Source organism: Peromyscus leucopus, chromosome 6 (assembly GCF_004664715.2).
Source record: "Peromyscus leucopus breed LL Stock chromosome 6, UCI_PerLeu_2.1, whole genome shotgun sequence".
NCBI lineage: Eukaryota > Metazoa > Chordata > Mammalia > Rodentia > Cricetidae > Peromyscus > Peromyscus leucopus.
In genome coordinates, this window is record NC_051068.1 from 31,024,600 (window position 1) to 31,050,351 (window position 25,752).

General features: G+C 39.2%; 1 protein-coding gene across 1 annotated transcript in view; it reads left to right on the forward strand.

The window, feature by feature from the left end:
- Nucleotides 1-18,348, forward strand: part of Naa15 (N-alpha-acetyltransferase 15, NatA auxiliary subunit) — a 71,099-nt gene extending 52,751 nt beyond the window's left edge. Inside the window, exons 15-20 of the mRNA XM_028873340.2 lie at nt 4,140-4,333; nt 6,725-6,833; nt 9,241-9,339; nt 11,185-11,328; nt 12,626-12,723; nt 15,512-18,348. Coding sequence (XP_028729173.1) covers nt 4,140-4,333; nt 6,725-6,833; nt 9,241-9,339; nt 11,185-11,328; nt 12,626-12,723; nt 15,512-15,712 — 845 coding nt within the window. The 3' untranslated portion in view covers nt 15,713-18,348. The remainder of the gene's footprint in view (nt 1-4,139; nt 4,334-6,724; nt 6,834-9,240; nt 9,340-11,184; nt 11,329-12,625; nt 12,724-15,511) is intronic.
- Nucleotides 18,349-25,752: the final 7,404 nt, after the last annotated feature.

Consider the following 25,752-nt stretch of genomic DNA (forward strand, 5'->3'; position numbering starts at 1 on the left):
AGGACTCAGGAAAGTCATGGGGAGTTCAAGGTCAGTCTGGGCTATAGAATGAGAACCTGTCTTGAAAAAATAAGATTTTTGTTTTGTTTTTTCAAGACAGGGTTTTTCTGTATAACAGTCCCAGCTGTCCTGGATATTCACTCTGTAGACCAGACTAGCCTTGAACTCAGAGATCTGCTTGCTTCTGCCTCCTGAGTGCTGGAATTAAAGGTATATGCTACCACCACCCGGCAAAAAAAATAAGATTTAAAAAAAAAGAAGCCTAGAAAAATTGTTGTGACTCATCCTTTCACTCATTTTTGTTTAACCATTTTTTAGTAAGGTATCATCAAGGTTTCTAGGGAGAAGTCATCCCATCTCAAAGTAAAAGTACTCTTTCATATATATGAGTATGATATATATTTATTATATGTATAAATATTTTTAACTTATGACAATTTTACTGTAGTGAACTGACATGAGTTCTTTTTTTTTGGTTCTTTGGTTTTTTGAGACAGGGTTTCTCTGTGTAGCTTTGTGCCTTTCCTGGAACTCACTTGGTAGCCAGGCTGGCTCGAACTCACAGAGATCCACCTGTCTCTGCCTCCCGAGTGCTGGGATTAAAGGCGTGCGCCACCACCGCCCGGCAATTTTTTTTTTTTTTTTATATTTTTTTTTTTTTGGTTTATTTATTTATTATGTATACAGAAGAGGGCACCAGATCTCATTGTGAGCCACCATGTGGTTGCTGGGAATTGAACTCAGGACCTCTGGAAGAGCAGTCGGTGCTCTTAACCTCTGAGCCATCTCTCCAGCCTCCCTAGTTCTTTTAAGATAATGGCAGATACTTATGGCCACAACCAGACGTGGAGACAGGAAAGAAAATTTGGACTTCAAGGCTAGTTTATAGCATGCTCAATGATAGCTTAGATTACATAGTGTCTTAGTTAGGGTTTCCTTTGCTGTGAAGAGATACCATGACCAAGGTAACTCTTACAAGGAAAACATTTAATTGGGGCTGGCTTACAGTTCAGAGGTTTAGTCCATTGTCGTCATGGCAGGAAGCATGGTGGCATGCAGGCAGACATGGTGCTGGAGAAGAGCTGAGAGTTCTCTCTCTATCTGGTTCCCCAGGCAGCAGAAAGAGAGTGAGCCATTAGACCTACCTTGAGCTTCTGAGACCTCAAAAACCCACCCCACAGTGACAGGCTTCTTCCAATAAGGCCACACCTCCTAGTAGTGCCACTCCCCATGGGTCTGTTGGGGCCATTTTTATTCAAACTACCACACATAGACCCTGTGCCAGAAGAGCCAAAAGTTGGATCGTAGCTCAGTTGATAGATTTCTTTTCTAGCATGTGTAAGGCACTATAAAAATATAGTCCCATCTGTCAAATATTGTGATCTGGCTTTGATAAAATGTTATTAGAGCATAATGAAACCTATCCTTTTTAATGTCATCTGTGCTGCTTTCATGTTTCAGCTGGTTAGTTAGGAGAGCTTTACTTACAAAATTGAAAATACTTGGTATGTTGCCTACTGCCTGAAAAATGTGCTGATGTTAGCATAGTATTATCTATAGCTTGTATGTACAGCATCATTGAAAATCTTAAGAGTCTGGAGTCAGCCTGAAGTAGGCCTAAATCCTTGCTTTGTTTTTCATTGTCCCTTTAACTTCCCTGCCTCCCCAAATCTCCAGATCCTTAGTTTTCTAATGTCTGTCCATACTGTCAGGATTGTTTCAAGGCCCTCTTTAACTACTGTGTCCTTAATATTTTAAATACCTTATATTAATTGGCATAGTATTTGCATAAAACACATTCACTTGGTTTAAATTATCTTTGGATTACCTATAGTACCTCGTATGATGATTCATTTTTGATGTACTATGAATAGTTTTTTTTCTGTTTTTTTGTTTTTTTTTTATTTAGGGACTGCAGACAAAGGAAAAAGTCTACATGTATCAACATAATTTTTATTATTTTTTGGCTTTTTTGAGATAGACCTCAGTAGCCCAGGCTATTCTGGAACTCATTGAAAAATTTCTTTTAGGCTGCAAAGGGAGATTGTTTGAGAGAAGGAAAAAACAAAAACCCATATAAACAAACAACATTTCTTTGCAACTAAATGGTTTCACCATCTTTCTCCTGCTTATAAAAATATGAGAGTCTAGCTGGGCAGTGGTGGCACATGCCTTTAATCTCAGCACTTGGGAGATAGAGAGAGGCAGACGAATCTCTTGAGTTCTAGGCCAGCCTGGTCTACAGAGCAAATTTCGGGACAGCCAGAGCTACACAAAGAAACACTGTCTTGAAATCACAAACACAAAAATAAACAAAAAAATATGAAAGTCTAAAGGTCGCTTTATTTTATAGGGTTTCTTTTCTTTTGAGTTCTAATTCAATGTGAGTCTACCTATGCAGTTCTATTAAGAACATGGTGGCTGTTTGTGTCAATTTTGTTGTTAGAGTCCACGCATAACCTTTAACGTCTTTTTTGTTGTATTCTTCAGGGTGAATGATCCTCTTAGGTACTCTCAGAGTCCTGGATTTTAATGTCCAACCTTTTGCTTTTGTCTTGGCTCCCTGGTACTTTAGATTCTTTCTCTCAAATTCTCTAGGACAGCAAGAAGAAGCAGGTGTTATACTCAGTGTTTTGATTAGAAATACTTTAGCTAGGTCACTTAGTTTATTTGATATGTTTTGTAGCACTATTGATAAGCTTCCCACCATGCAGGCCCTTTATTTCTCTTTCTCTCTACCCCTTCCTTCTTATTCTTTTTCTTTCTTTCTTTCTTTCTTTTTTCTTTATATGAGTCTCACTATATAGCCCTTGCTAGCCTGGCTCATTGTATAAACCAGGCTAGTCTTGAATTTACAGAGATTCCTGCTTCTTCTGTCTCCCAAGTGCTAGGATTACAGGCATGTGCCACCACTCTCTGCTCCAAAAAGAAACAACTACAACACAAAAGGAAAAACCAAAAATGTGTCAGAACATTCTATTATAGTGTTATTTAATATGTATAGTAATATTTAAACAATATTACTGTACACAAAATAAAGTTGATTTAGAATAAATAAAATAATTAAGAGCAGAGAGCGGTTAAGCTCATGTGCTGCTCTTAGAGAGGACCCGAGTTGGCTTGCCAGTGCCCATGTTGGGTGGCTCACAGTTGCCTGTGTCTCTGACTCCAGGGTGTCTGACATTGTCTTTTGGCCTTTGTAGGTATTGCATTGACATTCACCCCACCCCCTCCACATACATATTTTTTAAATAATAAATAATTAGTTATATAACTAAAACCTTTAGGGGTAAAAACTAGACCCTGGTGAGCTAGCCCAGCAGTTAGGAGTGCTTGCTACTCCTGCATAAGATCAGAGATTGGTTCCTATGCCCACTCCTGTTTTCGGGGCTATGGTGCTCTCTTCAGACCTCCGAGGGCATTGGTTATACACATAGTGCACATAACATACATCAGACAGTACATCCTGTCTTAGTCATTGTTTTATTGCTGTGAAGAGATACCCCCCCCCCATGACCAAGATACCTATTTTAAAAGAAACATTTAAGAAAACTTGCTTCTTGGGGCTGGAGAGATGGCTCAGCGGTTTTAAGAGCACTGGCTGCTCTTCCAAAGGTCCTGAGTTCAATTCCCAGCAACCACATGGTGGCTCACAACCATCTGTAATGAGATCTGGCGCCTCTTCTGGCCTGCAGGGACACATGCAGGCAGAATACTATATACATAACAAATAAATAAATTCTTTAAAAAAAAAAAAAAAAAGAGAAAGAAAGCTTGCTTCTAATTTTACTCTGTTATCATCATGGTGGGGAGTATGACGGTAGGCATAGTCATGAGATAGTTGAGAGCTATCTCCTGATACTTAAGCAGCAGGCAGAGAGAGGGGAGGTTAGTACTGGCATGGGCTTTTGAAACCTCAAAGCCCACCCCTAGTGATGCGTTTCCTTCAATAAGGCCTCACCTCCTAATCCTTCTCAAATGTTCCACTCTGATGATGACTAAGCATCCAAGTATATGTGCCTGTGGGGCCATTCCTACTCGAACCACCACACCTGTACCCGTAAAATTAAATTGTGAACATTTCTAAGGTAGTTAAAACGACTTACTTCGTTAACGTGTTTATAATTCTATTAACACAGCAAACATGTCTGACAAAGAGTTAAAGAAACTACGTAATAAACAAAGAAGAGCTCAAAAGAAAGCCCAGCTAGAAGAAGAGAAAAAAAATGCAGAAAAAGAAAAGCAGCAGAGAAATCAGAAAAAGAAAAAAGATGATGATGATGAGGATATTGGAGGTCCCAAAGAAGAACTTATACCAGAGAAATTGGCCAAGGTATTTCATAGTCGTGTTTAGCACAAGTGAGTGAGTGCCATGGCAGGCTTTGGCATTGAAAATTTAGTTATCGTTACGTGTTTTTTTGTTTGTGTGTTTTGTGCAGATGTGTATGTGTGTGTATATGACTGACTGTGCTTGTAGAGGTTAGAGGACAACTTGGAGTCAGGCTCAGCTAAGGCTACCTAACCAAGACCCTGTTTTTTTCAGTCTTTATTTTTAAAAATCAGACTCTATTTGTGAGTTTTAACTATTGAGCCCAAACCTAGATACTTACTATCACATGAGTTATTTTGATTGATAACCTACTTTTTTTTTGACCACAGGAATAATATTCCGTGGGGTTCGTAATTGTATAACTCATTGTGTTAAATGAATAGAATAAGCACGTTTTAGCATCACTAATCACTTGAAATCTGAAGTATTTTTTTTACTGCCTTATGTAAGTAATTAGGATATGAAAAGAACAGTTGGAGAATACATTTAGAATTTTTTAATGATTTTTTGTTTGTCTATTTATTATGTATACAGTGTTCCTCCTGCATGTATGCCTGTAGGCCAGCAGAGGGCACCAGATCTCATTCTAGATGGTTGTGAGCCACCATGTGGGTGCTGGGAACTGAACCTAGGTTCTCTGGAAGAGCAGCTAGTGCTCCTGACCTCTGAGCCATCTCTCCAGCCCCTACAATTTGAATTTGTACAGGGCAAGTGGTCAGTACCTTCTCTTAGATGTAGCAAAAGTGGTATAAGAAAGAACAATGTGGTTTGACTCTTCCATGGGAATATTTGCATGTTTCCCAGTATGTAACTACTGGGACGGAGCTCAGCGTTTTCTGAGCTCCCTGCAAAGCAGGACTGCTGTGCCAGGCCTCCTTTAGAAGGTTTCCTGACTCTGGGCTGCAGTGTTGTTTTGTACCAGATATTACAATATGGTCTAATGATTGTTAGTAGTTAGGGTTGTAGAGTTTCAGAGTTGAGTGTTTCTGAGTGCGTTGTTTAAGAGAAACACAGTAAAAGGAACCCCTCTCCTAGATTGTTCCGCTTCATAGTATTATTACCTGCTAGGAACATAAGACTCCTCTCTTCCTAGTTTAAGTACCTCAAAGATGCCCTTATCCGGTAGCATTCACACTTACCTGGTAGTGGCAAGGCCACATTACAGCAAGCCATCATAATTATTAGTTGCAACTTGAAGGCTATTGTAAAAGTCGCTTCCAAATCTGGGTAAATAGCCTAAAATGCTCTGTGTGTGTGTGTGTGTGTGTGTGTGTGTGTGTGTGTGTGTGTGTGTGTGTGAGAAATTTAGTGTTGATTAACTCAAGGTATCATATGTATAACAGAACAAAAACCATTAAATCAGTAACTCCACCCACAGAGAAATGGAAAATGGCATGGGATTAGTTAATAAGTTTGGTACTCAGTCAGCTAAGGATAAATCTAAATCAGTTTTGATAAAAGTTTATTTCTTTTTAGCAGGGGCTCACTCTAGCACAGGCTATCTTCAAGCTTATGCTAATCTTCCTTCCTAAGACTCAAATGCTAGAAATACAGGCATGAGCTACCATACCCAGCATACAATCTTAAAATTTATAAATTGCCTTGAAATCTAATCTTCATAAGACATACTGTATAGGAGTATATCTTTCTGTCTCCCACCATAGCAACAAAAAAAGTCTAAATTATTTCTCTAGTTTAGCATGGGTTGGTAATTTGTATTCATGAATTCTTCTCGTACTGTTCATATTTCTCTTCATACTTTCCAAGGACTCTCAGACTGTAGTGTTCTTTCTTTATAAGTAAACCCCTTCTGTAAGATTTGTTTCATGTGTATGAAAATTTTTTTGTGTGTATGTCTGTGCACCACACAAGTTTCTGGTGTCAGCAGAGATAAGGGGGTATCGGATCCCCTAGAACTGGAGTTAACACATGGTTATAAGCCCTGGTGTGAGTGCTGTGAACCTAACCTGGGTCCTCTGCAAGAACAACAGTTGCTCTTAACTCCCGAGCCATCTCTCCAGCCCTAGTCAGTCATTTTACTGCTCTTCTAGAGGACTGTCACCCATTCGGTGGCTTACAGCAGTCTGAACTCCAGTCCCAGGATATCCCACATTCTTTTGGCTTCTGAGGGCACTGCACACATATGATGTACAGGCACACATGCAGACAACACCAATAATCATAAAAATAGTAAGATTAAAAAAAAATTAAGAGTTCTAGAGTTGAAAATTGCCTTTGTGTAGATTGTGGGAGGTTAAAATTTGACATTTCTGGGTAACTGGTAAGTGCCTTTTTTTATTTTTTACTTTTGGCAAAAGAAAACAGCAGTGTAAATTAAATTCATATTCCTCAAGAATCTTACTTCCTTTTGTATAATGTCTTTTATTTTGGTAGGTTGAAACTCCATTGGAAGAAGCTATTAAGTTTTTAACACCGTTGAAGAATTTGGTGAAGAACAAGATAGAAACTCATCTTTTTGCCTTTGAGATTTACTTTAGGAAAGGTAGGCTATTAGGGTACAGTGGCCTGATCAAACTGTCACTCCATTGCTTAGGGTTAGTGTCACCCACCACTGTTGCATTTTTTGGCAGATGCCTGTATAGATTCCTCATAGAAATGCATGCTGTGCACAGAATGTTGTGGGGAAATGCCGTGATGTATTTGACCTCTTAGGGAACACAAAGCCCAGCAGTACATACATACACACCTAGGATGAAGTCAGAGATAGTGATCCTCATGTGTGATTCAAGGAGAGAACTGAGGGGTTTGTGATAGAAATACTTCATAGAAATGGAAAGTGAAGAAGAGTGGGTGACACAGTTGAGCAGCAAATAAGTTTTAGCTATTATGAGTTTATGTGATAAATGGAAACTAGTCTCTGAGCTGGATCTTAAAGGATAGTTCATGATTCTGAAGGAAAGAGTATCCACTAAAAACACCAGGAAGTGTCAGCAGTGTTGGTGTCTGTACTTTTTGGAGGGGCCAGAATGGCCTTGTCTTTCACATTTAGAATGCTCATGTGTGTACGCGCGCGCGCGCGCACACACACACACACACACACACACACACACACACACAAATTCATAGTGTTCAATTTATGTAACTCAGTTCATTGGGAAAATTTATTATGATAGTATGAATTGAAGTGAATAGAAACTGATTATTAGATCAAAGTAAGGCTGTTAGATCAAAAAGTAGTTGTTATGAAGCTGGGATGAGGTTCATACTTGTAGTCCCAGCTACTGGGAAGTTGAGCCAGGAGGGTTATGGCCCATTAGTTCAAGGCCAGCATAGACAATACAAATAGACTGTAATGTAACTTTTATTTTGGAATAGGATGCAAAACTTAGTATTAATTGAATGTTTATTTGTTTATTGAGAAAGTCCCTGTGTTCCCCTGGTTAGCCTGGAACTCAGTTTGTAGATCAGGCTAGACTTGAACTTGGTAGCTATCCTTCTGCCTTTGCTTCCTGAGTCTGGATCATGGGTGTGTGTGTCAGCATGTCCAGCTGTTAATGTATTTATATAGATATATAATATAGAAATGGCTAGGAAAAAATAGATCAAAAGAGAACAATTGTTTCTTGGTAGATTTTCAAGTAGTTAAAATTTATCTTAACTATATTTCCTATTTTTCACAATTAAATAAGTTTTTTAAATAGGTAATTTTCACATTTAACAGTTAAACTGCCCCCCACCTTTTGCAGGAGGTGGGGGGAATAGGATTTTACTATGAGCCGTGGATGGCCTGGAGTTCATAGCGGTCCCACGTGCTTTTTCCTCTTGAGTGCTAGGCTTAAAGGGATGCACCACCGTGCCTGGCTAACCCAGTTCTTTTTAAAATTCATCTTCGAGGGCCAGCAAGATGGCTTATCAGGTACCCCCAAGCTGAACAATTGAGTTCCAACCGCAGAACCCATTTGAAGGAGAAAACTGACTCCTACAAGCACACACAAAATTAGTCAGTCAGTACAATTCTTAGTCCATTATAGCAACTGCTCCTGTGATCTTAGCAGGAGGCGCATGAGTTCGAGGCCAGCCAAAACACAGTGAGATCCTTGTGTCTAAAATGTAAATAAAAAACAAAAATGTTTTTAGGTGGCACCTGGAGATACACTAAAGTTGCCCTGTTTAAAGGGGCAGTGAAGGGCTCTGTTCATTTGGCTTCTTGGCTGTGTTCTAATCTCAAAGGGGCCTCAGCATCTTGCAGTGCTATCTAGTAGATAATGATAAAGAGCATGGCAGGAATTTTAGTGTTTTCTGAGTTTTGAGGCCATGGGAAAGGAATTGTTTTAGAAGAACTTAGAGTTTTATACTTTGATATTTGAAGCATGATACCAAATTAGGAAAGTCTCAACAAAAGAGGTGACTATCAAGAAGACTCAGTGTAAGTTTCTGTTTAACAGGTGGAGACACCGCTGAGACTTGGGAAAGGTAAGCAGATGGGAATAGGGATAGTGTAGAGCAATTAGAAAACATAGCCTGCCTGGGTAGATGCATCCAGAGGTGGCAGAGGAGTCAGGGATGGACAGAGGAATGGTCAGGTGGAAGGAAGGGTATGCCTCAGAACACAGGAAAGGAGGAGATACAAGAGTTTTTCTAAGTAATGGAACATGTCTGTCTGTTTTGATTAAAGGAAGCTGGAAATGAAATGTTGCTCTGTTTATATGATACTAGTTCATATACCACAGAATGTTGTATAAGTTCTGTTTTGTGGAGCCACTTGAAGAATGACCTATGAACATAACTGACATGTAGCCAATTGGAAGGAAAGTGTTTGCTTTAAAGGTGTTAGAGCTTGAATGTGATTGAGTCTAAATTCACTTTTTGTGTTTCTAAGGTCCATTCCCCTTCCAGGAAGGACAACTTATTTATGAAATTATCAAAATACTATTTTTTTCTTTTTGTAGAAAAGTTTCTTTTGATGCTACAATCAGTAAAGCGGGCATTTGCTATTGATTCTAGTCATCCCTGGCTTCATGAATGCATGATTCGACTCTTTAATTCTGGTAGGTTTTTATTCCCCTACTGCACATATTTGACTAGTAGTTGGTAATGAGCATAGGACTGGGGGTGGTCACTGGGTCAGAGATTTTGCTGCTTCTCCAGAGGACTTGAGTTTGATTTACAGGACCCACTTTAGACAAATACCTCTAACTCCAGCTCTGGGCTATCAGTGCCATTTTTTGGCCTTTAGTGGCACTTATGTCTACACATACATAAATAAAAACAAATAATAAATATTAAAAGTAAAAAGAATCTGAACATAACCTCAAAGTCATTTTAAAGGTATTGCATATTTAGTTAGCTGAGAAAAAATAGGGTTCTTTTGTGATAAATATCTTTATTTTAAGGCCTTAGTATAGAATTGTTTGGTTCAAGTATTTGAGAAGGATTTTTGGCTCTCTCTCCGTTTCTGTAGTGGGGATTGAACCTAGACCTTGTGCGTGGTAGGCAAAGCACCCTTCTACTGAGTTGCAACCCATCTATGAGTAATTTTATTACTTTAAAATAGTCATCTGAAAAACAAAAAAACAATTGTGTGCTTTTCAGTTTTGACAATCAGATCAATACATTAGTGTCAGTGTGCATTAGATTCATAGAAAAAATACTTTTGAAGCCCCTTGCCTCCATCTGGGATAGAAATGTTAGGGTTCCAGATGTGCCTGACTATATCTGGCTCTTTAACCTGAGTTTCAGGAATTGAGCTCAGGTCCACAGGCTTGTTTGTCAAGTGCTTTTATCTACTAAGCCATCTCCCTGGACCTCTAGCTCGCGCACGCTCGCTCTCTCTCTCTCTCTCTCTCTCTGTGTGTGTGTGTGTGTGTGTGTGTGTGTGTGTGTGTGTGTGTGTATGTGTATGTGTGTGTGTGTGTTTCAAGACAAGGTTTCTCTGTGTGTTTTGGTGCCTGTCACTTAGCTTCATAAAATAAATGCTCTTTAACCAACCAATAGCTTATCGGTGAATTATTTGGTTTATGATTATGTGTAGGCTATTCTTTTTTTTTTTTTTTTTTAAAGATTTATTTATTATGTATACAGTGTTCTTCCCCCATATATGATTGCATGCTAGAAGAGGGCACCAGATCTCATTATGGATCGTTGTGAGCCACCATGTGGTTGCTGGGAATTGAACTCAGGACTTCTGGAAGAACAGCCAGTGCTCTTAACTTCTTAGTGTTCAATTCTTTCAAACTCAGGATAATAATTCATTAATGGAATGCATTACTATCACTTGAAAAGCAAATAGAAATAAATACATAGAAAATGTCAGTATATATTGCACAGATTGAGGATATGCGATATATGTGTGTTACATTATATGTTTAGTTGCAGTAAAAATTTGAAATTGATCAACAGTCGTCCGTGTCCCCCCCCCCCCCCACAGGGTTTCTTTGTGTAGTTTTGGTGCCTGTCCTGGATCTCGCTCTATAGACCAGGGTGGCCTCAAACTCACAGAGATCTGCCTGGCCCTTCCTCCCGAGTGCTGGGATTAAAGGTGTGCGCCATTACTGCCCGGCGATCAGCAGAGTTTTTAACTGAGGAAAATCTACTTACTGTTTTCAAAAGTATAGTAAAATAATAAGTATACTTTATTGAATACCAATTACATAATTAGAACTTTGACATACAGTAGCTTTTCCTTAAGGAATCTTCTAGGTTACTTCTTAGCCACTTTTAAGTTTATTTTAAAGTGAATAGCTCCATCCACAGTTCCTGAAGATTAAGGTTGGTGAAGTTGGTCATATTTCATTTTTGCTTTAACTAGTAAAGGCTCCTTGGGCGAAGAACTATTATAAGCTTTATCAGAGTATCTAACTGCTAAGAGAGTTGTCTTTTTAATTTCTTAACAGTGTGTGAAAGTAAAGACTTACCTGAAACAGTTAGAACAGTATTAAAACAAGAAATGAATCGTCTTTTTGGAGCAACAAATCCAAAGAATTTTAATGAAACTTTTCTGAAAAGGAATTCGGATTCATTGCCACATAGATTATCAGGTAATCATTTTATTTGGTCCTTCTGGTAGGCTTCTTGAACAACTTTAGTGCTTTAGTGAATCACTGTCAATGTATGGTAGAGATTTTGCTCAAAATGGCAATTTACACTGTACTTTTTAATACTAGGAAAACAGGCAGCATTTAGTTGCTTCTTATATATTTAAACTTTTTGTGAAGCAGAATTGTTATAGTAAAACCAGATACATTGTTTCTATTAGTTCAGAACCAACATTATAAATAAATAAATACAATGTGTATTTATTTATATAAATTTTTTAATGTGTGTGTGGGGGGACAGGTAAGGACTCACTGTGTACCCATACCTGACCTGAAAGTCACTATGTAGACAAGGCTAGCCTCTAATTCACAGAGATCTGCCTGCTTCTGCCTCCAAGTGCATGTGGCACCTCACCCAGAAGTACATCAGAGTTAAGGGGTTTTCTCTCCAGTCCCCACCCACCCCAAAGCGCATTTAAGTATATACTCCAACACTGTGCCGGTAGAGCTTGTGTTCTCCTCATGCTTCCATTATTGTGGTTAGAAAGCTCACTTAATATGATTTTGATTTCTTGTGCTTTTGTGTTTTATCAGACTTGGTAAGCTAAACACCTGAAAACATCCTAATGAAAACATCCGAAAGTGTGAGGCCAGAAGCCTCAGTCACCATGCACCAAAGTCTGGGCTTTATTAGTGTGCTTTGAGAATATCTGGTTAAGGCTGTTGGTGCACACTATTAATCCCAGTACTCTGGAGGTAGAGGCAGATGGATCCCTGTGTGTTCATAGCCTGCCTGGTCTACCTAGCAAGTTCCAGACCAGTGAGCTACACAGTGAGCTCTCCCGCATACAAAACAAGGCAAACCTGGCTAAGGCTTAGAAGCTTTATGTCATTGTGTCACGAATGCCAGCTTTAGTCTCATGGCTGTTTCTCTCATTGCCTTTTCCCACATGAAATTACTGAACCATTTCCCCTTGGCTACCAATTATTGTATTTATTTTAGTAGGAAAATGGTTCACAATCTCATTACACCAAGACAGTATTGAGTATTTGTATTGCTTCATGTTTTTTATTATGCATGGTTTACTAACATTTTATTCCGTTGGGTGGATCTTTTATGTACCTTAGTCTTTTCTCCTACTTTAGACAATCCAACCCTCAGGGAGGTGTTGCAATAACAGTGTCTGCCATGGCTATATCATGTTGCATTGCTTGAGCATACCTTCTGTTTTATATCTGAGTAAATAGATGCCCAGACTCATTCAAGGTTTCTAAACTAAGACCTCTTTCTTCCATTTAGCTGCCAAAATGGTGTATTATTTAGATTCCTCTAGTCAGAAACGAGCAGTAGAGCTGGCAACAACACTTGATGGGTCCCTCACCAACAGAAACCTTCAGGTAATGGGGTCTACTTACTGATTTTAAGCAATCACTCTCTAAGAGAAACTTACCTACTCTTCCACTTCTCTCTAAAGGTGTTGAGGGGCTGTGTGCGTATGTTTGTCTTTGTGTTCTTGTACACAAGTATACCAGGTTAGTTGGTACTTAGTAACTAGTTTCATGTATATAACTTGAAATAACTTTATTTAGAAATATGTTATGATGAAATTACATGTACTCAGGCTAGAGAGATAGCTCAGCAGTTAAGAGCACTGGATGTTCTTCCAGGATAACTAGATTCAATTCCCAGCACTCACATAGCAGCTCAGAAATGTAACATTAGTTCTAGAGGATCTAACACCCTCTTCGGGCTTACATGGACACTGAGCACACATAAAGATAAAACATCCATACACCCATTCCTTTATTTAAAAGTAAATAAATCTTTTGAAAGTTAAAAAAAAAAAAAATGGTTATTTTTGGATTTCAGTTATATTTTGGGATATCTATATATCTTGCAACCACTAGTCTCACGAGGATTCTGACAGATTTAAAATGTACTTAGAGCCAAATGTAGTGGTGCATCGACTTTAATCCCAGCAGCATGCAGGAAGCTGAGGCAGAGGCAGGAATTCTCCGTGAATTCAAGGTCAGCCTGGCCTACATAGTGAGTTCCAGGACAGCCAGAGCTGCATGGTGAGACCCTGTCTTGAAAAAAACAAAACAAAAGATGTTCTTCGCATAGACTAAATTAAAAAACAAAATAATAATTTTTAGAGTAATATATTATGAGAATATGATCATGTTAATTCTAATTTAAACTATAAAGAAAAGATAGCTACATTGTATTATGATTGGTCCAATAAAGAGAGTACTTGGTGTTGCCCAGGCTGTTAATCCCAGCACTTAGGAGACAGAGACAGGTAGATTTCTGTGAGTTAGAGGCCCTGGCTAAAAAAAGAGTGCTTGCTGAAAAGTAGCTTAATGTGTTTATTCAATACAAATGAAGGCAATATATCTTTTCTTTTAAAGATTTATTTGTATGTGTGTGTATGCATTTGTGAAAGTGTGCCTTCAGAAGATGGTGTCAGATCCCATGAGTTTGGAGTTTCAGGCATTTACAGGACATTCGTCTTGTTACATGAAAAGTCAGCTGGAACCACTGAGCCATCCATCAATCCGGCTTAAGAGTGAAAGTCGTGGAACCCGAGGTTGTCAAGTAATGCACCATTGGGGTAGAGTGTGAATGTAGTGTATTTTGTATCTTGGCACGATTTTTTGGAGTGCTATGTATATGGAAACTAAGTAGTGTTGTCTAACTGAAAAGAAAATGTGAGGCAGCTGGAAATGTGGCTCAGCAGTTAAGAGCACTGGTTGCTCTTCCAAAGATCCTGAGTTCAATTCCCAGCAACCGCATGGTGGTTCACAACCATCCGTAATGAGATCTGGTGCCCTCTTCTGGCCTGCAGACATACATGCAGGCAGAACACTGTATACACAAGAAATAAATAAATCTTTTTAAAAAATGTGAGGAATGCACGTAACATGAAACATTTTAAAGTGCAGATACAAATATAGGAGATATTGAAAGATGTGTGTGTGTGTGTGTGTGTGTGTGTGTGTGTGTGTGTGTGTGTATGTGTGAAAGAGAGAGAACCTGTTTTTCTAATCACTTTACTAGACTTTTTTTGCTCATTTAATTCTGGGACATTCCTTAAGATTGCTCTTTTTTTTTTTTATTTATTTTGTGGGGGAGGGTTGAGGTAGGATTTCTCTGCAACAAGGATTGCGCTTTAAAAAAAAATATTTTTGTGTCTGAGTGTTTTGCCTGCATGTATGGATATGCACCATATGCATGCTTGGTGCTCTTGGAGGTCAGAAGAGGGCATTGGATCTCTTAGAACTCATTAGAGATGGTTGTGAACCACCATGTGGATGCTGAGTACCAAACTCTGATGAGGCCTCTGCAAAAGCAACAAGTGCTCTCAACTGCTGAGCCATTTCTCCAGCCTCATGATTTCTTAATGTGAATTTGAAGTTTAATAACAGGATTTGATTTTGGTTTTGTTTGTTTGTTGAGAGTAGCCTTGGCTGGACTAGAACTCATTATGTAACATAGACCAGACTGGCCTTGAACTCATAAAAGTCCACCGACTTCTGCCTCACAAGTGCTGGGATTAAATATGGGCCACCATGTCCAGGCCAGTATTTGATTTTGCTTGCTCATTCCTTCCCTAAAAGAAGGAAAGAACATGTCCTACATGCAGAAATCAGCATTGACATTGTAAGTTTAATGTTTATACATAGGGCCAAAGTAGGCTGAGGCAATGTTATTTCATAAGGTGTGTGATTGTTCAAAGTACCCCTTTAAAAAACACTACTTTTAGCTGGGCGGTGGTGGCGCACACCTTTGATCTCAGTACTTGTGAGGCAGGCAAATGTCTGTGAGTTCGAGGCTAACCTGGTCTACAGAGTGAGTTCTAGGATAGCCAGGGCTACACAGAGAAACCCTTTCTCAAAGCCCTTCCCCAAAACAAACAAACAAAAAAACAGTAGTTTTTTAATCCCTTATGTATCTCATCAAATGTACCTACACTTCTCTGTTTAATTTTGGTATAAACCCTCCATTTCTGAAGAAATGGTTGACTTAGGCCTTAAAGACCATCCTAATGGGATTTATAAGCAGGACGAAATGCTTTTGTTTTCCTTAAATATCTGTTTTATTCTTATTTTGGAAATGGTTGAAGTATCTCATGGTGAGATCTGGTTTGTGTTGAGTTCTAACATGACCTTTTCTTTTCTTTAGACCTGCATGGAGGTGTTGGAAGCCTTGTGTGATGGTAGCCTAGGAGACTGTAAAGACGCTGCTGAAGCTTATAGAGCAAATTGTCATAAGCTTTTCCCTTATGCTTTGGCTTTCATGCCCCCTGGATATGAAGAGGATATGAAGATCACAGTTAATGGAGATAGCTCTGCAGAAACTGAAGAACTGGCCAATGAGATTTGAACATCGTTAAACAAGCAAATGGAATGACTTTGGACCATATTAGTATATAATATTTTTGTCACGCACCTGCTGCATTGCTCTAACTTACACAGAATGAGAGGAGTAAATGTTCTTGCCTTCAAATAGTCTTTTACGTTTTTTATCCTGCTGAAAACTATATATAAAATATCTAACATTACAGGATATAGGTTCAGTTTCTTAAAAATTAAAAGCTGCTAAAATTGAAGGGTTTAAAAAATTCCATATCCTACTCCTATCTTCCCTGCCCATGTTTTTAAACTAATTTATATAAAATCTGGAGGCTATTACAGCTAACATAGCAGGTGTGTGGCAGAAATATTACTTTAAATTTGTCTTGTGAGATTTTACTATATCTCAGACAGCATAAAAGCTGTTTTAGCACTGGATTCTTTCACTGAGCACAAAGAGTTGTTGGGGCTTTAGCATCTGACTGATTTTGTTACGGGGTTGATTCTTGACCATAGGAAGTATGCAATGTGAATCAATATGTACAGAGCCATCTACAACAGATGCTTGACGTTGTAGAGCCTGGGACGCATAGCTACCAAGCAGATTTATATGAAACCTAGAAGGTGTTCAGTACGCGTGTTGTGTTTCCAAAATTTGCTGTACATGATCAGTTTGGTGTTCTTGTACCACAGTTTTTAACCGAAGGAACCAGTTGGAACAATCTCAATTTTTAACTAAAACTTGAAGAACTAAAATAACAATGCAAACCTTTAGCATTGTTTTGGCCAAACTTGTTAAAACTGTAATGCAAGAACCAAATGCACTGTGATGTGGCACCAACTAATTAGCAAGCATGAAATTTTCACCCGAGAGTGAAAAAAAGAAAATCTACCATGGCTTGAAGTTAAAGAGCAGAACTCCTGACTACCATTCTATGACTGATCAAGAGACTAATAGCTAAAAACCTCAGCAGGCCTTGTTCACGATATGCAGAAAAAAGTGCTGCAGTTTAGATACCTCTGGAACTTTTCCACAGTGTCACAGGTTTGTAATACTTGAAGCCCTTCATTTCTAAGAATATATTTCTTGCTCAGTTGTTTCAGGCAAGCCCAAGACTTTGTAATTTTTAAAGGGCCCAAGATTTTTTTTTTCAATAACAGACCAGCTTCTTTTTCCTGCAGTTACAAATGTAATTTCTTTTTTTGTTGTCAAACATAAGGTACCAAATATGATGCAATAAATTGTTTTGAAAAACAGTTGTGTGAATATTTCCACTAATCCGAGTTGGGCTTCTGTGAAATACACAGGTGGAAACAGAGGTTGCAAGCCAGAGGCAATGCAATGCACTGTAGGGCTAGTACAGAGGGGAGCTTTTTAGAGTGGGCTAGAGGATGGTGTCAGGAAAGTTCCAGAATGAAGTAGAATGCTGCTCCTTTGTTCAGATTTCACTGAGGGCTAGGATTGTGGCAGGTCCTATGAATGTAATAATTTGAAAGGAAAACTAAACACGACTATTTTGATTGGGAAAACGAGCCTTAACACGTCAAACCTGTACACTGAGAACTAGCCTCAGGCTCAATATTCTCTTTATGTTTGCAAGGTCTGAGCAATTAAGTTTAAGTAAAATGAATTAAGTGTATATAAAATTGAACTTTTGTAGTATTTTAGTTATAGATAGTTCATACGCTAAAGGGAATTTTCAGAAGATCAAATTCTTTTATTTCATAGTACATGATCTGCATTCCACATCCCAGTCTAACGTTAGTGATACAAAGATAATTACAGTCTGAACTCCAGTGCTTTGCTTTAACAGGCCCTGTCTCAGGAACATCTTAACAGATGGCAAAAAAAAAAAAAAAAAAAAAAAAGTAAACTTTAAACAAATTTCTCCTGTGAGTGGCAACTGAGGCTCTTATTGTATGGAAAAACACTAGTGCTACCTCTGCCACTAATTCAGTGTTCGAGGAAGCACCAGCCATATAGTAGGCGTGTATGTGTGGACTTGTCTATACTCTACTGTATATCACAATGAAATCTATCTGTCTTGGCAATGTTCAAACGATGTAGATTGTCTTAGGATGAATACTCAGAAGTACTCAGAACTAATGCAGATGCCACCCGAGAGGAGCTAAATTCCTATCATGTATATTGTATTCCACCCCAATTTTACTGGAACTATTGAATAAATTGTTTATTTTCTTTCAGGTTTACTTGATAGTGTATACATTGTCTGGTGTCAAAGAACCTTGACTGGGTTCACCTAAAACATTGTACTGTACTCTCTTGAGTATATCAACTGGATCATTTCACATTTACCCCATCCATATTCAGTTAATTTCCAGTGATACTGTGGGGGAAAACAGGGTTAGATAAACAAGATGGAAAAATGCAGTGTGATGTTGTAATCTAAACAAGTGCCTTATGTTTATTGCTAAGAACTGGTGTTATCAACCCTTTTAATAAGAAGGGGTTCCCTCGGCCTGTATTAATATAGGAAAGTAAAGATTCTTTTGTTTTTCTTTATATTCACTATTGTCATTTCTCATTGAAAAGCTAAACTCTGACTAGCTTAGTTTACTTAGCTTTAATTAGATAGTTGAGTCATACATTTTCACTATTTTTTTCTGTATTTATTATGCACAACAATAAAATGATCTCTAATAGCATGACTAAAAGTAGTGCCGATGTCACTGGAAAGCTTTCCCGCCGGGTCTTACAGGCCCTGCTTTTTTCACCATGATTGTATTGGATGTTCTGCTCTGAACTGCGGAATGAAAGCTGTGACTGAATGAAGAGCTCAGAGAACCATGGTCCTGAGTCAGGTGGGTTGTAACAAACAGAGAAATGCCTTCTGATCAGTTGGTAAGACTATTCCCATTGCCATGCATAGCAGCATCCTTTTGGGGAAAGCTTAAACACAGAGTGTTGAACATGGTAGGCATTTCTTTTAGATAATTATTGTCCTTGAGTTCTGAAGATAATGATATTGAGAGAATTCAGACCAACCTTCTTGATGGAAGGAGTCTCCCTTTTCTGCCTCATGCTCGTTGGTCTTTTAATGAAAGATTCTTAATACCATTTTGCTGTTGTCTAAGCTTTGCTGAACCAGTTGTTAAATCTAAGACAAACCCTGTGAGATAGCTGTGTCACACCACAGGAAGCAGAAATGGTTTCAGTTTTTGCTGGTTGGAAATTACAATTTATAGCAATAAAAAGTTTGGAAAAGGTTATATATCAAGTTTCACTTTTCTGTTCTACAGCTATGAGATGAATATGGAAAGATGAATTATGTCTTTGTAGTGTGTAGGAGATTCTGGAGAATGTTGTATTTAACAAAGAATATCTTGTATGTATACTGTAGTTCATGTAGTAAAACAACTGCTTCCATGAAGACATACTCCTGGTAATACTAAAAACAAGCAAAGGGTGCTGTGTGTGAGGGTGCATGCCTGTAATCCCAGCACTTGGGAGATGGAGTTGAGGGCCAGTCTAGAAAGAAAGAAAGCATAGGGAAAAGCTATAGAAGGAAAGAGTCTAAACGTCTCCAGCTTGTTCATGCAGTTGACTCTGAGGCACCATCATTTTGGGATAGTAGCTAGAAGAAAGAAGTTTGGTACAATATGAATTAGAACTTACTGATGTTACAACCTCAGTGCTCTATGTACCTAAACCAGCCTTTGTTTCAGGGCTGCTTATACCAAATGTAAGGGTGTTAACTAGCAGTGCAGCAAAACCATTCTGAGCTCTGCATAATTTTTGAGACAGTATCTCACTGTGTACCATTGCTTGCCTCAAACATAGAGGTCTGCCTCCTGAGTGCTGGGATTAAACACCATGCCTAACTATGAAGGCTTAAAATGATGAGTTGGGGGGGGGGAACACTTGTGTGAGAGCATGTGTGGAGGCCGGACAACTTGCATAGGAATCTCACCTTCCACCCTTAAATGTGTTTCAGGGATCAAACTCAGGTTACCAGGCTGCATGGCACCTTCACCTGCTGGGACATTTCACTGGCCCATAAGTGAGGCCCTGGTCTCTAGTCCAAGAACCTGTATTTCATGCAGATGGCATATTTCTACATGTTGGAAATCACATTGTAATGTAAAGATGTCTGGCCTCTTCTGAGGACAAACTTGTCTTCTCATTTAGGAGTAACAAGAAGTGTTGTGATTTTGAGAGTGTTGTAGATCTCGAGTTGATTTCAACTAATAGTGCTTGTCTCCTATGTTTACCTGTACATGACGGGCACAGGGACCCTCTGTGCTATCTCTGGGCTTTCCATTGTTTGCTCCTGAATCAGTTTGCCACCTGTTTCCTTTGTAATTGGCTGCATTGTTCTTCCAAAACTGGCTTTTCTTAGGAGCTGTACTTAGCTGCCCTCAAGTAATCATATTGCTGCTTTGTGTCTTTTAAAATGAAAAAGTTGCCAATTAAAGTAGATGGTAAAGAGACTATCCCCTGGATTCTGGAATACCAAATACTAGTAACTCTTCTATTGGTTAACTTAGCTTTTAAAAAAGTGAGAGTAGCCGGGCAGTGGTGGCACACGCCTTTAATCCCAGCACTCGGGAGGCAGAGCCAGGCGGATCTCTGTGAGTTCGAGGCCAGCCTGGGCTACCAAATGAGCTCCAGGAAAGGCGCAAAGCTACGCAGAGAAACCCTGTCTCGAAAAAAAAACAAAAACAAAAAAAAGTGAGAGCAATAGACATACTTAGGAACATTTATTTGGCATTACTTATTCAGAAGTTCATTAAAAAGGACCTAGGAATAAGCCAACTGCTTCACTTGTTTGTTTTTATATAGTTGAAAAAGTTTTAAGCACTCCATTGAACATAGCATTTTCAGCTTACCTGCTAGAACTGTGTGAGTGAAATGTCCAATTGTAGCATGAAGTTACACGACATGCTTTGGCTCAAATTCTTGTATGTCCATTTTTAAATTTTTTTATTGTATATTGAGTATGAACTTGGAGATCAGAGGACAACTTGCAGGAGTTAGTTCTCTTCTCCTACCATGTGGGTCCCAGGATCTGAAATCAGATCATCAGGCTTGGTGGCAAGTGCCTTTACCCCGTTAGTCATCTGTCTGTAATCTGTGAAATCTTAAAAGATACAGGGATGGAAGCAATGTACCCTTGTTGAGAGTGGTGTGTGAATGTCATTGCCCCACAGAATGTAGGAAGTAGCAATGACTGTGAACTTAGGTCATCTGCAAAATCTCAAATTTCCTATCCCTGGTCTGTGGTTATAGAAAATTCATCTTGGTCCTATCTGTTGGCCATAAGTAATCATCTCAAAATATTACAGATATGTATTTATTGATGTTATCAGTATTTTTCCCCACATGTAATCTTTGCTCTTTTTTCGTAGTTTGTCAGAAATGGTTGTGTCGTTTTTTTTTTGGTAGGACACAGGTGCTGGAAGTACCATGCCTAATTTTCTCCACTGTCGGTTGTGATATGGGTTGGCAGTGAATGGGCTCATCTTGTATCTTCAGCAGGATCTTCCTACATACTGCCATGCCTGTTGGAACTGACTTATGGCAAAGGATGCCACTCAATTTTTAATCTTTCAAACAATATAGGGACATTGGTGACAGACATACTACATCCCTAGACTTAATGGCCTAGCATCTTTAATCTTCTGACTTCTCCAACTATGGAATCAGAGTCAATGATAGCCATCAGCTCCAGTCCACCAGTGCCTTTCTCTGTGGAGGAGACAGCTCAGCCCTTGAAAATATAAGCTTAACACTGGTTCTGTATTCAAGTTCCAGGAGAAATCTGAAAACACCTGTTGTTTCCCAGGCCCACTAGGAAATGATTAAAATGATCTGCAATTAGTATTAATCAGTATTGATAGCTGCCTGACCCTGATGTTTCCTAGAGATTTTAAAGTACATGCAAAGTTAAGAGGTACTGTCTCAGTCAAATGTGTGTATGCCTTTAATCCTAGCACAGAGGAAGCAAAAGCAGGTGGATCTCTTGTTTGAGGATATCCTGATCTACAGAATGAGTTCCAGGACAGCCAAGAGTACACAGAGAAGTGCTGTCTCTAAAAACAAGAAAAACTGGAAGTACAGATATTGTGACCTCTCTTACACTAAGTAAATGAGTCCAGAATTTTAACTCTGTTAAGAGCTTTCTAATTGGTTTCCCATCCACGCTTCTGATACTTCAAGCCTGTTAACTATACCGAGATACTAGTAGAGAACAAAGAAATGGCTAACCTGTCCGTTTACTTCATTAAACATCTTTATATTTTCCCTAGACACAGCATTTTAAGTGGATGCCGAGCAAGTCCTTGAGCTTTTAAGTTCTTTCTGAAAACAACTGAATCTGACCATTTGTTTTTCCTACAAGATTGCGTTTACTATAAATAAATGAATCCTTGTTACAAGTCTTAGCAGTGACAGGAATTTTTGTAGTAGAGTGTTTGGTAAGGAGGTTGACAGGGTCCAGAGTCAGCAAATAAACTTACTTTTTGAGGGTGTTGAACACATTCTGGGTAGGACTCTCAAATCTAGCCAGTATTTTTAGTTAATAAAAGGAAGACGATATTGTCAGCCAGCCTCAGTTATATTTGGAGTGTTTCTGCTGGTTAATAGTTACTGGACAAGTGGTGGGATTGACGCTATTTCTTGCCTTTCTGGGGTTTATGCCTTTTGTTCCTCACCTTGGCACACCTGGAAGTTACACTTCTGATTTGTCTTCACAGAAGGTCCTCCTTAGTAAGGTAATTTTCTTTGATCCTGTGACTCAGCTGTCAAGTACTAGTACAAACCCTCGGAGGTTTAGTACCACAGCAGTATAATGGAGTTATAACAGCTTGTAGGTGAGTTAGAATCAGGTTATAGACTGACTTTAATCTTTCAGACACTGTACTAAAAATTTATAGGTCGCCAGGCAGTGGTGGTACACACTTTTATGATCTCGCTCTGTAGACCAGGCTGGCCTCGAACTCCCAGAGATCTGCCTGGCTCTGTCTCCCTAGTGCTGGGATTAAAGGTGTGTGCCACCACTGCCCAGCTGCCCCTTTCTGAACAGAAACAGGAGTAGATGGGTGTGGGGAGAGGAGGGGGGAACAGGAGGAGAGGAGGGAACATCGGTCAGGATGTAAAATAAATGAAAAAATGTAGTCAAACAAAATATCCCAGGAGGAATAATTTGTAGCTAAATTTGTAGTTAAACACATGGAAGAATGTGAATTGTAAAGAGGAAAGGAAGGTTCAGCCAGAAGGAAGTATGAGAAGGGGCTTGGTGCAGGAAAGGCTAGAGTTCAGAGGATGGTCTTGTATGTCTGATCTGACTCCACCTCCCAAGGGCTGGGATTAGGAATCGAACTCAGGGCTTTGGACATGTTCTGTAGGCACTGGACTGACTGAACTACATCCCCAGCCGAGGAAGTGTCTTGAATTACTTATTGACTTAAAAAAAATATTTCTGGTACTAGAGATAATTCTGTGCCTCACACATGTGGATCATGTGCTCTATCATTCAGCCCGGTATTACTTTGCAATTCTATAGTGTTACTAAAGATGGCAATGGGAAAAATAGAGCATCTAACCCGTGTAGCCACCAGAGGGTGTGAGTGAAGAGCTTGGTGGCCACCCCATTGTCCTATTTTGGAGAAATCACTTTTTTCACTCTCCATATCCACTGTAGGGAAAAAACTAGTCATTCATAAACGTTTTTCTAAGACGGTTGACATTTTTAAGGCATTTTCTTCAGTACTGGGGATCAAATACAGGGCCTTGTGGAGCAAATGCTTTACCACTGAGCTACATCCTGGCTCTGTGTTAGCATTTAACATTTTCTTCACACACACACACACACTTTTTTTTAATTTGACATCATGTAGACACATTAGGTATATTGTTATTATGTGGACACTCTTAGGTATACTGTTCGTTTATTTTAGAGCAGATCTTGCTAAATTCAGCAGGTTGACTTTGAACTTGGGATCTTCCTGCCTTACTCTTCCAAGGACCTGGGTTCCCAGCTATGTGCCACCTAACCTGGCTGACAAACTTTATCAGATTTTTCTTTTTTAACACAATGTGTTGAACCCTATGCCTTTTATATGTTAAGCATGTGTTCTACCACTGTCTTGGCATTGCAGATATGATTAAAAAAGTCTTTGCTACTTTATCTAGTTGCATATATGAGTCAAAAAACCCTTTGCTATTTTATCTAGTTGCATATTCAGGAGTGTTTTCAGAATTGGAATGCCTAGGCAAAGCCCAGGTACTTTTTTCTTCTTCTTCTTCAAGAAAAAAGGCTTTTAGTATAAACCATCAAGAAAGGAGCTGAGAACATGCTCTCTTGTCTTCTCCATCATCATCATCCTTGGCATCATCCATCAAGTTAGCTAAACTGGGATCCTACAGGATTTGCTTCTGCCTATGACACCTTCATATACTGCCACTTTCCTGTCAACCTTTCCTGTCTGAGACTGTATGACATTCCACATGTGCAACACCAACACTGTTATAAACAGTATTTGTATCACTTCCTCATGCCTCAGTTCCCACAAGGGCCAGATGTTTCCTTAAAGCATACGGGGTTGCCTAACAGAAGTGCTGTGAAATTAAGAGATTCTGAGATTTTTTGTTTTTATCAAAGTGTTGGTGTCCACTCATTCTCACCCAAGGGAAAAGATATTCATTATGTTAAATGTAAGCTTATTTCCTTGAGAGAGAGAGAGAGAGAAGAGAGAGAGAGAGAGAGAGAGAGAGAGAGAAGGCTTCTGTCTTAGTTATTGTTCTGTTGCTGTGATGAAACACCATGACCAAGACAACTTATAAAAGAAAGCATTTAATTGGGGGCTTGCTTACATTTACATTTTCAGAGGGTTAATCCATGATCATGATAGCAGGGAGGCTGACCTCAAATTCATGATTTTCTGTTGCAGAATATTTGTTTAATTATGTAAAGATGTGTTGCTATTTTACCTTGCCTTCCTAAGGTACCTGATGGGTCTAATAAAAAGCTGAATGGCCAATAGCGAGGGAGGAGGCATAGGTGGAACTTCCGGGCAGGGAGAGTAAGTAAGAGGAGGAATTTAGGCTTGGAGTAGAAAGAAAGGAAGAAAGAAAAGGAGACACCAGAGAGATGGCAGGGGCCAGCCAGTCAGATATGAAGAAAGCAGGAAAATAGTACATACAGAATGAAAGGTAAAAAGCCCTGAGGCAAAAATGTAGATGAAAAGAAACAGGTTAAATTAACTTAAAAGAGCTAGTGGGACAAGCCTAAGCTAAAGCTGAGTATTCATAGTAACAAGTCTCCATGTCCTTATTTGGGAGCTGGTTGGTGGCCCAAAGAAATGCCTGCCTCAGTATCCTAAATTCTGGGATTAAGGCATGTGCTGCCATATCCAGATCTACATTTCCAATAGAATTTAAATAGGACCCAAGCCTCCAAACAGAATGTTCAAAATGTCCAGGATGTAACCCCAAATTACTGAGCATACAAAGGATGAGGAAAATCTCAGTTCTCGTATGAACGAGGATGCCAACCCTGAACATGAAGCATTAACCATTTAGTGAAGGTTAATCCTCGTTGTTCTCTCACGTCTGCAGGTTCAGGCAAAGGGATCAACAGCTTTTTTCCTGGGCTGTCTTTCCCAGGGATATTTGTATAGCAATCATCTTTGTATGCTGTCGATAATTACCTCTTCTTGTTCCAAGGGAAGTTTTGTTTGCTCTCCAGGATGAAAAAAAAAAAAAAAAAGACACTATCACTCTTCAGGATAAAGTTGGGCAGATTCGCCTGCCACTTATGAAGAGCAGTTTCCTGCAGGCTATTGTCCTGTAATGCCACGACTTACATGGGTCAGGCATCCTCCAGGGCCTCATGGCATCATGCTGGGAATGAGGCATACATGCTGACACTCTTTCTCTTGTTATAGGTGCCCCTCCTTTCTCACCCAAGGGTCTCATGTCTCCTGTTCATCAATTGGCACTCAAAACGTGTTAACTTACAAAGTTAACATGTCCTTCAGAGTTCTTGACTCTAAAAAGTCTACATGTAACCTCTAACATTGCATAGCCCAAGCAGGCCTTGAACTCAA